This window comes from Manacus candei, unplaced genomic scaffold (genome assembly GCF_025592945.1).
Source record: "Manacus candei isolate 608988 ecotype Guabito, Panama unplaced genomic scaffold, ASM2559294v1 h1tg000007l, whole genome shotgun sequence".
Lineage (NCBI taxonomy): Eukaryota > Metazoa > Chordata > Aves > Passeriformes > Pipridae > Manacus > Manacus candei.
Window position 1 is genome coordinate 4,159,457 of NW_026138055.1, and position 16,706 is coordinate 4,176,162.

At 37.2% G+C, this 16,706-nt stretch overlaps 1 protein-coding gene across 1 annotated transcript in view; it reads right to left on the reverse strand.

Annotated features, from left to right (window-relative positions):
* Positions 1 to 4,634: 4,634 nt before the first annotated feature.
* CD2AP (CD2 associated protein) overlaps positions 4,635 to 16,706 on the reverse strand; it is an 81,257-nt gene continuing 69,185 nt past the window's right edge. Inside the window, exons 14-18 of the mRNA XM_051810309.1 lie at positions 10,561 to 10,673; positions 9,702 to 9,788; positions 8,915 to 9,096; positions 8,073 to 8,136; positions 4,635 to 6,968 (exon numbers count right to left, since the gene is read on the reverse strand). Coding sequence (XP_051666269.1) covers positions 6,927 to 6,968; positions 8,073 to 8,136; positions 8,915 to 9,096; positions 9,702 to 9,788; positions 10,561 to 10,673 — 488 coding nt within the window. The 3' untranslated portion in view covers positions 4,635 to 6,926. The remainder of the gene's footprint in view (positions 6,969 to 8,072; positions 8,137 to 8,914; positions 9,097 to 9,701; positions 9,789 to 10,560; positions 10,674 to 16,706) is intronic.

The following is a 16,706-nucleotide window of genomic DNA, read 5'->3' on the forward strand; positions in this document are numbered from 1 at the left end:
TGCCCCTTTCATCTGTGACATTTGTTCACACCTTTCTATGCTTTTAGGTCTGTGGGTTTATTACTTAACTGTGAAATAATCATAAATGTAGAGCTTGATGCACTGAATTTCTAAGCTAGTTCTAAAGGAGAGCCTTGTGACAGCCTCTTGAATTCAACTGCTAACTGGAAAAGCATTTTCTGGGTTAAAAGCTACAAGCCATTAGCTTTATTAGGAAACAAAATGGATATGGAGAAGTGAACCAAAATACTTGGATCAATATTGCCAAAGAAGGGGAGGTGGCTGGGAAACACCTACAGGTCTGAGGCAAAAGGTTGTATCAAATTCTTTCCCGATTTCTGCAGTCATTAATGTTGATTGTATGCTCGTAGCCCTAATTCCATTTCACAGCTACAATCCTTGAGCTCATCATGTCTCACCATTAATTAATTCACATTCATTTTGTATTTAATCACCAATGGATCTCCACCCAGGGCTGTTACCTTTGAGTGAGGCAGAAATCTGGGACACCTCCAGGTATCTCAGGCTCACAGAGATACTGGCCCGTGTTAGTGAAACACTGATCTCGCTCAGCTGCATTGCTTGACTCATCATGGAAACCTCCCAGTCTCACCAATGCAAGAATCTGCCAAGGAAACCACTGTGCAGCAACAGAAGCTTGGAGCAAAACAAGTAATACAGTAGCAAGTCACTGCCACTTTAGGAAAAAACAGGGATGTAGTGACACAGGGCCACATGAAAGCATATATAGATAGTCCTCTTTCTCCAAAGCATCCAATTATGGCACTTCAGACAGGGGATAATTTATCTCTTCTCATAAACTATCTACTACCACTGATGCCTGACTTTTTAAGCAGCTGTAAACATGTTAATTCTCTCTTCCAGAGGATTCTGTTTTGTCAGGACACAGGTACAGGAGCAGCTGAGTTGTCAATACTCTCTCACATGAAAAGGATTTTCTAGTGAGAAGACACTTCCACACCCACAGGTTTCTCCCACCCAGCTCAGGAGACCGTCACCAGCTGCTGATCCTCCTTCTCCAGGACATTTCAAAGCTCTCAACAGAAGGGAAAGAGTAAAGAGTGAGTGGATGGACAGTGGTTACAAGAGAGCAAAGAGCCTCTTAAAACAGTAAAAAGAAAGGTAAACTGATCATGTATTTAAAAAGTAATCCATATGCTGGTTAATGCATCATAGCCTCAAATTCAAATCCCTTACTCTGTCACTCTTGTTGGCTTAAAACTGAAGTATTTCATAAAATCCTACAAAACTATCCTCCTTGACTCTACCCCAAGCATGTTCTTGCTTTTAACTTCTGGCAGGATGCATTGCATGGCAGTCTGGCCCCAGATGGGCACAGCTACCAGAGGGCTCTGCCCAAGCAGTGACAAATGTGGTAGCTACACCCCCACACTGGTGGACCCAGGGTCTCTGGTTAAAGGGTTCTCCATCACCTGGAGTCACCTCTCTTCCCTCTCCACATGACAAACTATAGTTAAGTTTACAGGGAAAGTTACAAGCTCATGTTGTACAAAATTAAAATTTATAGTGACCTTGCCATAATTAGCTGGACAAATATATTTTCCCAAACAGTAAAAACTTGCACTGTGTGTATTTAACATTTAATAAAAATACTAAATCCATTGTTACAGAACCTAATCTATTAGTTTTAGGGCTTGAATGGCCATGATCACTTGCCACTGCTACCATGCAATTTGAGGCTGCAGTAGGAGACTTCAGAGTGTTCAGCATGCTCATCCAAGCATAAAAAGTAAATTTCTTAATTCTCCCAGAATGGTATTAGTTGTATTTTTAAAGGAATCACACTTAAAAAATTTAAATAAAGCAAGTTCTGAGAAGAGTTATAGTTAACTTTAGCCATAAGAAAACTCCAGATTTTCTTAAAAGTTACAGCACCGTGATTAGAGACCAATTACAAAACTTCAAGAAAAAAAAAATCAGAGGTTAAGTAATTATTTCCAAAGATGCAAAGAGAATGTAAAACAGATGAAGTAATTGCAAAGTAAATACAGCCACAGCAATTACATGCATTTTAGATTATGAATGAACCAATTTCACAGATAATTCCCAAGCAGTTCTGGAATAGTGAAGTTTTGTGATAGTACTCACCGTTTTCAGAAGTCTGGGTTCTGCATTAAGCAAAGTTAACCCAGCCAGAGATCATCAAGGTATCAGAGGTGATTGTCTAACCATTCATCTGCTGCCATCGTGCCCCAGTCTCACTCTCACAGCCTTACCCAGTGCTCCCTGGGTGCTCTGATTCAGCTGGAGTTTTCCCATGAAGAAATAACCTTGGGCACCAGCTGCTTCTTGTCTTGCCTGACTGGATTAATGTTAAGGAATCTGCAGATGACAATGAAGGTATTGCACTGCAAAATGACAAAACAAGTTACAAACACACCCACAGAACTGCCAGATTGCCACCTTTGCCAGGAGTCCACACTGATGAATCACACCCATGTGGTTGGTACCCTTCCTCCTGGTGGAGGAGGCAGCTTCTGCTCTTCTGTATTTCACAGAACTACAGAATGGTTTGGGTCAGAAGGGACCTTAAGGATCACCCAGTTCCAACTCCTCTGCCATGGGCAGGGACACCTTCCACTAGACCAGGTTGTTCAGAGCCCCATCCAACCTGGCCTTGGACACTTCCAGGAATGAGGCATTCACAACTTCTCTGAGCAACAGACCTTCTTAACACCCCAAAACAAAATCTTATCAAGTTAATGCATCACCCTTTATAAATCCAAGATGACAGTGCTGACAGGAGCACAGCTGAAAAGCTCAGTGAGCAAGTAATAACCTTTTCTTTAGGGACACCCGATTGTAAGGGGTGACAATTGTCTGATGAACCTCGTGCCATGGCCACTGCTGGCTTTCCTAAATATCACCTCACCTCCAACAGCCAGATTCCCAACAGCCAGTAACATACAGCAAGTAGTTTATTGTAACAGATGAGAAATTCCTAAAGCTCTTCCTACTAACAAGGCTGCTTTCTAAGAGCTTTAGTCACTACATTTTTCCACATCCTTGCAATATGTTTACAGGGTTTCCTGAGATACTGTCATTTTGTCTGCTACCACAAATCCAAACATTCCTCAGCCACAGGAAAGTCTCCAATTTAGCTGAAAAGTAGGTATTATTTACTGTTCTGTTTTGATACAGCCAGTCTCACATCTCACATCAGCACTAAGTAGGAATTTAGCCAAGCACAATCATACACAGCCAACACAACCCACCTGGGAAGGTTAAATTACTTGTACCTGATACAACAGGAGGTAGAGATGAATTTAAAAAAATACCTCTAAGTAAGAAGGGCCAAAACCCAATCATGTTGAAGTATGGACACCTGTTTTAAAAGGCTTTAAAAGCCCATGTCACCTGGAGCTGTGCTTCTACATACCCTCTGAACCCTTATGATGGCAAAACTGAATGCTCCTTGATTGTCAAACATCTCCTCAACCTCAGCAATAGTCCTCTGAAGGACACAAAGACCAGCATCCTGCAACACTCAGATGCAAACCTGCTTCTCCCAGGAGGAATAACTGAATTTGTGCTCCCAGGGGGCTTGGAAAAAGACTGAAACCATGACTTCCAGCAAGGGGGGCACTCCAAACCCTAAACCAGCAGTATCAGTCTGAGGCTTTACAAGCTGGTCATGGTTGTTTTCATTCCTCAGGCTGGGAGGTGTGTGCCCAGACACCCAAAGGGAGTGGTTTGTCTTCTCAGCTCTTGCAAAATCCAATTACTCAAGATCTACGATCAGCTGCCACAATGCTGTGCTGTTTGATTTCTCGGAGATCAGAAACATCTCAGATAACTTTAACAGCAGCCAAAAGCAGCTGTGAAAACCTGTTTTTACCATCCCTTTGAAAAGAGTTAACAGACTTCTGAAAATTTATGACTTTAATGAATACAAGGTATTTATTTAAAAGCTCAACAGATATTTTTCTACACAACTCAAAGTTGAAACTTGCATGACGTCACAGGCTTCCATCAGAAACTTCACTACCATGAAGCAACGTTAATGAAAAAAGTCATCTTTGTGGAAAAAATCAAAAAAGTAGACCTGTAATTTCGGTGTGTTTGGTTTTTTTTACTATACTTTGTATGCAAACAAAACCTTTTTAGAGAATCTTGTTAAGATTGAATAAAAACCTTAAGAGTTTAAAAACACCCTTTTGTTGTTCTGTTCCTCATTTACCTTTACCCTCATATGTATCCCTATTAAACATCCCACACCACAGTCTTCAGTTCTTCACTATACACTTAAGTGCTTCATGCATTCATCCATGTTACTGAATGGAACAGGGAGCCTAAAAAGAGGCTCTGAAGATGCACAGTAAGGTCAGTTCAACATGAACCAACGGGGGGGAAAAAAAAGAAAGAAGAAATCCTGAGAAGTTACATTTGCAAAAAGCCCAGTAAGCTTTCCAACTGTTTGGATCCTAAGCCATCCTGACAGTCAGGAACCAGAGCATCCCAGTGAGCAAATGAAAATCTGAAAGCCTCAAATGGAGACTGTATAAATACTTTGGCCTGCCCTCCCCCCGCAACTCCTCCTGCAAAGGATTTACCAGCATACAAAATCATTCCTGAACAGAACTGAGAAGACATTTGAACAGGTTTTTATACTGATTTTATTTGCTGAGTTTGGATAGCATGCATCATTTTACAGCACCAGTATAAAGTCAGTGAAGCACACAGCTCGTAGGAACTTGTACTGTGGAATGTCTTCAAAACCATTACCCTCTCCCCCTCCACCGCAGTACATAACACTGGCTGAAGACAGGACAGACACATATCAGGGCAACTTCCTTATGGCTAAAAATACTCATAGCAGCGACTTTTAAAGAAGGGTTCATTAAATCAAGTCATTGCACTTGGGTCATTTATTGCTATAGCGAACAAAGGCCATTAAATAACAAACGCCTTCCATTTGTGGCTTTAACTGATTGTCTTGTTCTGTTCATCCTCTACAAGTTCACACAGAGGCACAACTTCTGCAGAGCAAATCCATCCCAAGATTTGTTTCGTGCTCCAACCACAGCGAAGAGCTTGTATAACAAAACTGAGTATTCCATTAGGCTCAATTCTTGCTTTCCATCACCTGCTTTCGGGGTGAATTCCAAGCAAGGGTTTAGTGTCTGACGAGAAGCATTGCTGCTGCACATGATTCCTCAACATAAACACATGGCTCAACCCTTCATTTGTGGTGCATTTAGGCAATTCGAAGTTAAAAGCATTAATATTGAATCAGCTTATTACCAATTTGACTAGCAAATATTCCTCAATACCTGCATAGTATATTAATCAAATTTCATTAACTATTTGAATCAGCAATTGATGAACATCCTCCAGATGACTTTCTGACATTTAATGTTTTATGATGCATCAACTGTGGAAAAAGTACACTCTCAAGAAGCAACACTTCCATGTCACTTGAGCTAGTGACATACTAAATAATTACTATATGTATGACTACTCCCATGAATAGAAGTTTAATTACTTCTTTGATTGGTGAAGTTGCCAAACTATGTGACACTTTTTCGTCATTTAAATTACAGCAGATCAAAATGAGATGAGCTGATTACTAACAGAATTAATGCATTTTGACTGGCTTTCTAAAGCTGTATGTTTTTTAATTCTTTAATCAAACAAACACAGCAATAAATACCATTGTCTCCCACCACTTTGCATATTATTTGTATATTGTTCTGCTGCAAGTGCTGAGCTCAGGGGTTAAAGATAATGGTAATCCACAAGATCTCAACTGTTTTCCATAAAATAAAGACTCTGTCTTGGACATCAGCAAAATCATGTCAAAGCAATTGTTCCAATTACTCATTAAAATACAAAGGTGTTATTAAATTTAGAGGTACACAGTATACTGAGAAAGGTCATGGCATAAATATATAAATATTGAGACCTTTTGAGAGTATCAAAGTTCCAAAGGGATTTATTTGGAGACATGTTATAAACAAAACCTGACTACTGTAAAAACAGATCAAGATGCATATTGAACCATTACAAAGACTGATGACTTCAGTTTAGACACACAGGTACACAGACGTCGTGACTTAAGGTTTCCTTTTCCATGCTGTATACTGGAGTATTTCAGGCACATCAGGTTAAGACTGGACTCAAGCCTTTTTTCTGTATTTCCTGCATTTTGTGGTTTTACAAACTGATTTTTTCATAATTTCATGATTCAGTCCTAAGTCCCTTTTTAATCCAATAGTGCAAGTGACAAACCGTTCTGCTGAACTACTCGGATTAGATCATCCATTCTCACTACAATGCATAGGAGTTTCACCTGCTTCATTGCACTAACAAATTCCTATCTCATTACTCAACTTATAAACAGCATAGTATTAATATTCTCACTGCAGACAGGCACAACAGCATAACCCTGGGTGAGACTGCCAAATTATACAAATATCATATATTCCCTTTTGCGTGTAGGGGAAAAGTAGTGACTACAATTACAATACAGTTATTCCACCCCTCCCAATAGACTATTTTACAGATTAGTTGTAAAGATAGATCACCCTATTTATAGTATACATCTCTTTAAAAATTAAGCTACAGGTATTCCATAAAAATCTATTAAGAATTCCCTCTCCTTTCTATACAGATTCAGTAGTATTTTCTAGCAAACCAAAAAAATAAGGTCTGCAATTCCAGCACAGTAAGAAATAAGGCCTCTTTTATATTGGCAAAAAAATTACACCATTATTCTTTTTTGTTTTCTTATCTCTCTGAATATAAGACTATATTCCTTTTTTTACTATATTTTTTCTTTAAGACTGTAGAACAACAGCATCCATCATTATGAAATAAGAGTCAGTTCTCCTTGTGTTCAGCTTTGAATTCCTGGTGAGTTAAAAACATTGAGTCCATAGCTCTCATGTAGACATCACTGCTTTCTTCAATTTTTCTATTTCAAGCTGGAAAATGGACATTTTGAAAAGAAAGTCAGTATTAAAGTAGCAATAAAGGAAAGTCTTCAGAGCTTTCACCAAAGTTGTAACATTTTCAAATACACTACAGTTAATAATATTGTAACATTACTGCATATAACAGCTCAATATTTACAGCTGATTTGGTAATACCATATTGCTAAACAAACAGGAACATAAAATCATTAAGAATTTGCCTACGGTTCTGGTACATCTTGTCAGATAAACTCACTCCGAACAAAGCAAAGCTGAGTTATGGAATCACTTGATGTGTCCCAATGTGATGCTGCATCATCACCTCAGAGTAACTTTCTACAACAGCCTTCATACAAAACACTGTGCCATGATCAATTTGTATTTCTCCAAATGCACTTAGGGGATACCTGGAAGTTACCTCTTCTTCATCCCCAGTGCATATTTAAGGCGACTGCATTGATTGCTTTAGAGACACGTTAAAAAGTGGACTCACCAGAAGTTGTTCTCAAGTGTCAAAAGTAGCTTTGTAGTCAGTAAGATGCACTACTTCACAAACAAAATGCCCTTTTGTACCAGACTGAAATAACTTCCTACAATGAGCTCATCCTATTAACTACTTAATGGTATCATACTGCAATGCAGGCAGTGGTCTTCATCTATGAATTGAGGAGTGGTGTTCATTCATAAGGAAATTTTTCAGATGCATTCTGTTCTTTTGGTCAATTATCCACACTTAATATTTAAACACTTCATCAAAAATTTAGAGCAGTTTACTTTTGCCCTGTTTTTCTTTTGATTCCCTAAAGTAAATTTGTCTTTCAATCTTAAAAAAGCAAAGTACTACCTGTCCAGTTGGACATATTTCTAGCAACACTAAACTGAACTCACACCTCAACACCCACACACTTTGTTACAAATAATATTCCAGGTAACAAAAGCTGAACTTGGATCTTCTATAGACATCCAACTGCCTTGTGAAGGATTCATTCAACCACACACTAACACAGCAATGCAAAAAAAGACTGAACAGGCTTGTTGAGACTTTCCTGTGACATCGAATTTCAAAACAATGCCTACTTCTGAACTACCCACCCCTCCCCAAACCGGTAACTTTACCTCCAGATTGCTTCGCAACAGCTTCTCTTCTTCCAAATCCTTTTTTAGTTTTTCCAGTTCTCTCCTAATAGTAAAGATACCAGAAATACAAGTTAGAGAGGGGCAGAAAAAATCTTCACATCACTGAGGACACAGGCTTTGTTTAAATTTTACAAGTGAAATTCTGATATGAAGGTACATGCCCACTAGTGAATTGTTACTCAAATCTGTTGGACCATGAGCTTCCACCAACTCCCAACACTTCTTATCTATCACAATGCACCTACTCCTAATTGTTAATCACAATTTTAAGTAGGCTACTTAAAAGTTCGAAACGTTATGTAACCTGTAAAGTTGAATTTAAGGTAAAATAACCTGGCAACTTCTACAAAGAGAACAAATTACTTAGAACAGAAAATCAAGAAAGTGCTAAGAATTACGATTGCACACGATGGGGTCACTATGATCACCAGTTTGAGTATCTTTCTCTACTAACAGTCATGTCAATACTGCAAACACTTGTGCACAGTGTTACACAAGGCCAGCACAGGTACTTACGTTATTACATTATTGCCACAAAAAATTACCTACTTTTCCTTACAGTGAAAGCATAAACTGTTTGAGAAACACTTTCAAAAAGCTGTAGCGAATGCAGGAGTGCAAATGTGTACAAATTCCAAAAATATTCTGACATCACATTTGTACATATTTAGGACATTTAGTTGGATCAACTTTGAAAGAAAAGTTCTAAATTAATATTAATATATTATCATACAATAATTTTCTTACTTTTAAGTCTGGCAATAAAGACATTTATAAGATTCTCTATATATCCCTTTGGAGACGAGAAAGAAAATATTTACCCATGTTCTTTCTTCAGTGCATCTATTAAACCCATCAAATCATTAATCTGAGTCCTGAGTTCTTCCATAGTAATTTTTTCATCATCAGTTTCTCCTTTAAGTTGGATGTCTCCAGGTAAAAAGTCAAGTATGACAGAACTTGGTCTCTGAGATGAAGATGTAATTGGGCTGAATGCAGATGGCTGAAAAAATAAATTAGTAGAAAGCTAAGAAACAAAAACTTTATGAACTGACCACTTACAACACACAGGTTTTACCAGGGTGGGAGCTAAACATGTACAAGCTTCTTTAATATTCAATCTAAAAGGTAAAACAATGTCCAGTTCAAAGGTACTACTGTAATATACAAAATAGTTATTTCATAATTAATAGTTCTTAATTAAGAGTTTCCCCGAGGTTCCTGAGGGCACTAAAAAAGTACTCACAGTCCAGTTCTCTACACTTAAAAATGTGGTTTAATGGAGCCCATTGGATCATTATAAATAAACTTTTGTGCACTTTGCTGATCTGCTTAGTTGTTCTGTCTGTCAGGAGACCAAAGGCTGAGCAAAACTGGAAGTTATTTGGGAAATACCACCTGATACAACAGCTCTCATCAGAACTGATGCACTTTATACCAAAGATAAATGAACTTCCTACTAAAGTTTTTACTATGACACAACTCACTTGCAGTTAAATACAATCATTTGCCTTTAGGTCATTGCATCAACCTATACTGGAAACACAAGCAAAATGAACAGAACACCAAACTGCCTGGTACTCCTCTAGCTCCTTGGTGTCATCATACCTTTTTTGTTTCAACTGGCTTTGGTTTGGCACTTTCTTCTTCTTTCTGCACCTTCAGATTTTTTTCTGGACTCACATTCTGACTTCCCTGGTACACCATTCACAAAAAATGAAAAGGTTTTCAGAATTAAAAAAAAAAATTAAAATTAAATTAAAAAAAACCAGAACTGTCACATATTTCTAAAGATTCAATAGCAAAGGGGAAATAAGTAATGAAACTTAAAATTGCTAGACTAGAAGATATTCAGTTAAATTTAAAAATAGGAATCTTGGGCAGGGTTTTCAAGCATATCTGCAATACCAAAGTCCTTGATGTTTTGGGGAGCCTGTAGGTGTTTCCATAAAACATAAATGGCTGGTAACTAGAGACGGTAACTGAACTGTACAACACTCAATGACAAAAACTGATTTCAAGGAGTCTGCCCCACATGCTTCTCATTGTCTGACAATCTCACATCAACATGTAAGATCACAAGTTTCACATTACAACAACTTTAAATTCCAAATTTTAGTGACCATTTGCTAGCCTTGTAAGACACTGCAGACACTTTCAAAACTGTGTGTATGTGCAACACCTATTCCACCATCAGTCATGACAGAAGAGCTGAATATTTCCTGCAGCAACACCCCATGGAACAGAAAGACTCCTCCAGCTGCAAGCAACTCAGTCCTATTGTTTCTCTTACATTCACTTCCCTGCTGGGAATGGTTATTCCTCTAGACACAGTCTATAGGAACCAAACCTTTGTGGCAATATGCTCTCAGGTAAATGGTTCACAGGACTGTTTCCCAGTGCAGTCCTGTTTCCTGGGAAGTTAGTTAGTAGTTCACTAGGACAAAAACACCCCCAATATACTCACAGGACTGCTATTGAAACGTGAGGGCAGCCTCCTACCAGGCATCTTGGGCCGGTTCGCAGTCGGGTGTGACAGATTATCTGAGGTAGCTATTACATCATCAAAGCTTAACAGATCTAGAAAAAGATGAAAACAAAGACCACCATCAAGACCAGAAAGTTCTGCTGTGTTCTTTTTATCGCTTTATTTTCCTTAAGTAAAAAAAAAAAAAAAATTCAGAATTCTTACTATTTCAAAGACCATCAGCACATACAATACAGGAGCCACATGAAACAACTACATGACTTGGACATGTCTGGTAAATCATATTTTCCCCTTGAAAAAAATTAAAGAGTTAACTCAAATGAATTTCAAGTTATGAACATAACTGCTGTAGTGGCATGGCAGCATAAAACAAACCTAACAAGTATCTGCAGAAAAACATATTTATTACTTCTTTCAAGAGCTGCCATATTCAACTACTTGAGAGCATATTTTGTTATTGCTAACCTTGTATGAAAATACAAGTTTACTGACTAAGACAAAAATAAAGATAACCCAGTAAAATACACACTGGTGTATGTCACACATTGGTGAAAGTAAATTAACAGCATTAACTGCACATATGTCTGTGCAGGGTAGTTTTTTTCATATGCAGTATCTAAAGAAAATACACAACTTCATAAATCTGTAGTAAAACACTTCAAAACTCCATTCTGATAATTCATTAAATACTATAAATCTCTTTGCTCATCAGTCTCTTATGCTCACAGCTCTAGGTAATCTCTCAGATCAGCAGAAATACTTTATGTCCTCTGAGAAGAGGCAATTTTAGGAAAAAAACATTAACAGAAAAAACTGAACATAACTAATCTAATAACACAAGTACTTCACCTAATTAACAACTGGACTTCTTAACTATTTCACCACAAAAATAAACATACTTACCTGGCAACAGATGTGTAGTGAGATTAAGTTGTGGTTTTTATTTAAACATTGACATAAGATTACAGTTATATATTTTACAACCCTAATTCATCACTTATTTTATATATTCTAACTAAAATGCCACCCAGTATTTACTACAGGTACCAAAAGTAATGTTTAAGATTGTTTTGGGGTTTTTTTTGTGTGATCTCTGATTCTTCCATGACATTATGATTTAGCAAACAGAACCTTCTTTCCCTATGTTTTCACTCATTTTGAATCTACAGCAAGCGGTCAGATAAGAATAAAAAACCCTGTAAACACTGAGCCAGACCATTCATACTCCTTTAGTGTCTGGAGGACTTAAAATTATCTGATTAATGCAAGTTTTACTAACACATTGTCAAAGCTAATTTATACCTGCATGTACTGAGTTTTCCACTGAAGGTTTTAATTGATTTTAAAGTCTTCTCGTATTAATATCCTTGAAGTCCTTAAAACATTCACCTCTTTTGGACAGCCCTGATCAGACCTACTTCATCCCCCATTCCCTTGTTGAAATGAAAGCGTTTGTAACACTATCTGTTACCAATCAGTTTTGCTGCTTTTTACTTCTACGAAAGAGAATGTCAAAACAGTCTTTTGCAAACATGCAACCACATCTGCAATTTAAAAAGCAGGGAAGAAAAATAAAGAAGGGAGAAACAGAAGAATGATGAATGGCAAGCAGCTGATGGAAAAGAGGATGAGGGGGAAATAAATGTGAAGGGATTTCTGTTGCCAATACAGTATTTAATACAAGACAAGCAACAGTGACCAAAGGGTGTATCTGCATGGTCTTTACTCAATTATCAGTAATCCCAGAGTACTAATCCATCACAGAATCACAGAATGGTATGGCTTGGAATGGACCTTAAAGAACACCTCATTCCACACTCCCCCACCACAGGCAGGGACACCTTCCACTAGACCAGGTTGCCAAAATGCAAATTAGGATTTATGTTACCTAGGTGTTATTAAAAAGTTAATAAGAAAAACATATATGCCTTTTCCTCCATTTCAGTAATTTCTAACTGTAAACAATCCTCCTTTTGTCATTCTGCAGAAATGACAAATCATTTGGCAGGAAATTTAAATAAGAATTAAAAATTGAGTTGCTATTATGATTGTAATGCCAGCCCTGTCTCTGCGAACAAAGCAAACATCAGGCATATTAAGAATATTATGAATTTACTAAGAATAATGTGATATTAAAAAAAAAATCACAATATTTGACAAGGCTTGAAGATGAAGACTGCTACAGTCTTGAACTGTAAATCATTTAAATATAGATGGTAGGATAACATTAAAGCCAAGAATTTTTTCCACGTTATTAGGAGTTTCTAAAGGAAATTGTTACATTTGAGAGAATTGTTCAGCATTAAAATATTACCAGCAGATTACAGTCAGAGGGAATTCTGACTGCACTTGCATTTTCATTTTTACCTCTCCATTAGTATAGGGAAGAAATTAGAACACAGGTTGGTGGGGATTTGTGTTTGTGTTTTTGATGGTGGGTTGGTTGGTTTCTTTGCAGGCTTAGGGGGTTTATTTGATTGTTTTTCTTTTTAAACAAGATTTTTAGTTATTTTAAGAGAAAATTAAACCAGTAAACCATTAAACCAATAGACATACTGATGAAACCCACTGTAAGTTCACAGTTTACACTCATTTCAATCAATAAAGTGATTTATCAATTAAGATTCTTATAGACAGCCTGTGAGTAACTGCTATAGAAAATCCCATCATGGTGCCAAAAGAGCAATACCACACATCTGGGGATACTCTGAGTCAAAACAGAATTTTAAGGCTGAGCAAGGACGCCTTTCTTTCTAAGAACACTAGCTAAGCTTAAACAGTTACACTGGATGGACTACTAGAAATGTCTCTTCTGTAAGCTTACCATGGATCCATCACAGAACTGTTAGGAGCTTTGATATAATTAGGTGAGAGGTTAAGATTTGTGAGTGCTTCAAGTGTATTCACAGCAGTTTGCCTTAAAAAGCCTTCACAAAAAGAAGCAAAGCTGAAGGGGTGTCCAAAGAAATTACAGTTCCACTACCTCATATATCTTGGGTGTTTAAACCCCAGCCACAAGTGAAATGTATCCAATATTTCAGAGGACAAAAACTCACATTAATCTGTGGAGTAAGAAGATGGCAGCCCTTTCTCCTATTCCTCATCCTGCTGAGATTTCACCCCCCAAAATTTAGGGGACAGATATAAGCTTTCAAATATTCACATGAGCAGTCAAGCAATAGTAAGGTATTTGATACAATTAAGAATGTGCCTAATACAGAACTTCTAAAACTACTGTTTTACAAGACTCATGATAAACTAAATAGTCAACACTAATGGATCCACTGCCTAAAAGCTTCAAAATTGCATAATTTATGTGTACAGAATGATAAATCCTTCCAACCTACATATACCTAAAGGTACTGAACACATTTCACTATAAACAAACACTAGGTTTGGCTTATCAATAGCTGAAATGTAAGTTTTTTCTTATTTTGTTTTAATCCCCAAAAGTTCCTAATTGAAAAGCATACTTAGAAGTAACTTCTTTTAACAGCTAAGGAAAACAGGCATTCAAACAAACAAATAAAGCATTTTAAATAGAAACCCCAAAGTTTTACTACCAATAACTGCAAATGAAAATCACGCTTATGATGTTAAGAAGAGGATATGTGTATGGAATAAAGCATTTGGATTTCCTTATAGATTGTTATCTTACCAAAATGGAGAAGGGTAGGGTAATTTCCTGACACGTAAGAAGGGAAACATGGCAAACAGGATAGGAAACAAAATCTGGAAAGAAAAGTCAAGGAGAGGAATGTCTAGAAAAAGATTCTGAACAAAAAATTATTTTACAAAGCAGGAAAAAGAAACATTTGTAGAAGAAACAGAATTGCTTTACATGTTCAGCATGCCAGTATTAAAGCTTTAGTCTTTCACAGCACTTGAATTCTATTCCATCAGAGAAACATTTATGCATTTTTTCAAATAACACTTCAAAAGGAGCTATTTCAATGTGATCAATGTTTCTGAATGGTTTTGAGTATTTGTCCTCATCTGATGGCTGGGGGTCTAATTTTGGTAGACTAGGTTGTTTTTTTCCTTACACAATATGTACAGCTTCTCCTTATGCTACATGGAAAGTGGCTCAACCTACACCACACTAAGTTGCAGAAAACCAGAACCCATACTTAAAAATCAACTGATTTTCTAAAATTTCATTCACTTCAGGATCATAATCTAAAGGTGCAGGGGAGGAACTAAAAATAAAGACTCTGGTAAAGCAGTTGCCAGCCTCAGCCATACATTTTCCCTCATCTTTTAGCATCTATTCTGGTTATTGTAAGATTAAACAGCCTTAAACGTTATATAAGGACCCAACATCTTTTGAGTTTTAGAGAGCCTTGGTTGCACAGAGTATTAGGTCTTTAGCAGCAGAATATATACAAGGAAAAAGAGCATGAGATTCATTATGTTTTACTGGCAGGATTTTGGACTAGTCTTTTTTCGCAAGAGTAATAAAACTAAAAGTGACTTATGCGGATTGTTTTGAGGAATGTTTGACATAACAGAGGATTTTCGAAACTGTCCTTCAATAGCAGCTCCTTGACCCTGTCAGTGCTGCATCCCCACATGGACTCCCTGAGCCAAACAAGGGCCACTGAACAGACCTCACCCACAGGCTTGTCCTGCACCTCTGTCCACCCCACCATCTGGGTATTAAAAACTTTACTTTCTCCATAAGCCTGAACAAACTTATGTCAATAAAACAGAATTCACAGATTTATTTTTTTTTTCTAAACTGTATGAAACTAAGAGGTTTTATATATATATGAACACCTAATATCACAGCTAATATATTACCAGTGTGGTTATTAAAGTTGTCAAGATAACTGCACCTGAAGAAGAAAAAAATATATTCCATCTGTTTTCATAGGGAGTTTTTTCCTTCAGTGATACTGTGCTATACAGTAACACTTCTAATACAACCCCAGAGATAATCACAGAATCACTGAATGGTTTGGGTTGGAAGGCACCTTAATATCACCCAGTTCCAACCCCACTGCCATGGGCAGGGACACTTTCCACTAGACCAGGTTGCTCAGAGCCACATCCAACCTGGTCTTGGAACACTTCCAGGGATGGGGTAGCCACAGCTTCTCTGGACCACCTGTGCCAGAGCCTCACCTCCCTCAGGGAAGAACTTTTTTCTAGTATATAATCTGAGTAGTAGGACAAGGCTCACATTTTAAGATTAGGTTTGCATCCCTCTTTCATCTCTCAGCTTATTTTGGCCTGGAAGTCTTTCTTCCATACCCTCACTCAAACTCATCTTTAAGTAGAGGCAGTAGTTAAACTGCCAATTCAAAAGCTCCAAAATAAAGCCTATCACAGCACAGGTACAGACTTTCTGGGAAATAAAAAATGAATTTCTCCTTTAGGGTATCACTGATAATATTTGTAGTGTTTCCAGGATATATGATTACCTGCTGAAGATCAGCTTTCTGTGGTTCAGGAAAATATAACTTTTGTATTACAAACAAACAAGAACTAACCTTTACTCATACAAAGCATTTACGCTTAGAAGCACATTTTAAAATGCTTAATAAAAAAAATCAGGAGCACTCTTTTCTATTCGTAAACGGCTTCAGTTTTTCTAATGCATTATTTTTATCTTCCACATGAATTTATTAAACTTTAGAACCAACTATTCCACAATCAGAATATCATCATTGGCCTAAAAAATTAAATAAATCAAGTTATATTATTTTAAAATGTATTATTACTAAAAACCTTTTCTGAGATGAAAAGTTACATTTGAGACGTGCAAGACACATACTGCAAGTACAAGTCACTAAATCTTTTTATATGCTGGTTAATCACACAATTAATTTAGAGTTTAGAAAAATATGCCTGCAGCAGGTGATCTCTGCCTAAGAGACACACAAAAGTCTCGTATCAGTTGCACTGTCAGTAAAGGATGAAAGGTAACTATATAGTAGCTCAGTCTGATCCTCAAATGTGGGTGCTTTAATCAGTGTTAAGGTTTTTACTGGATATGTCTAGAATGAAAGAGATGCCAGGTTTGGTTCAAGGTGCATCAAGCAAAGCCTTATGCATGAAATTCAAATGTACAATGATCATGCTGGCCCAAATTTAAGGTATGATAAAAGTCATAATCTAGA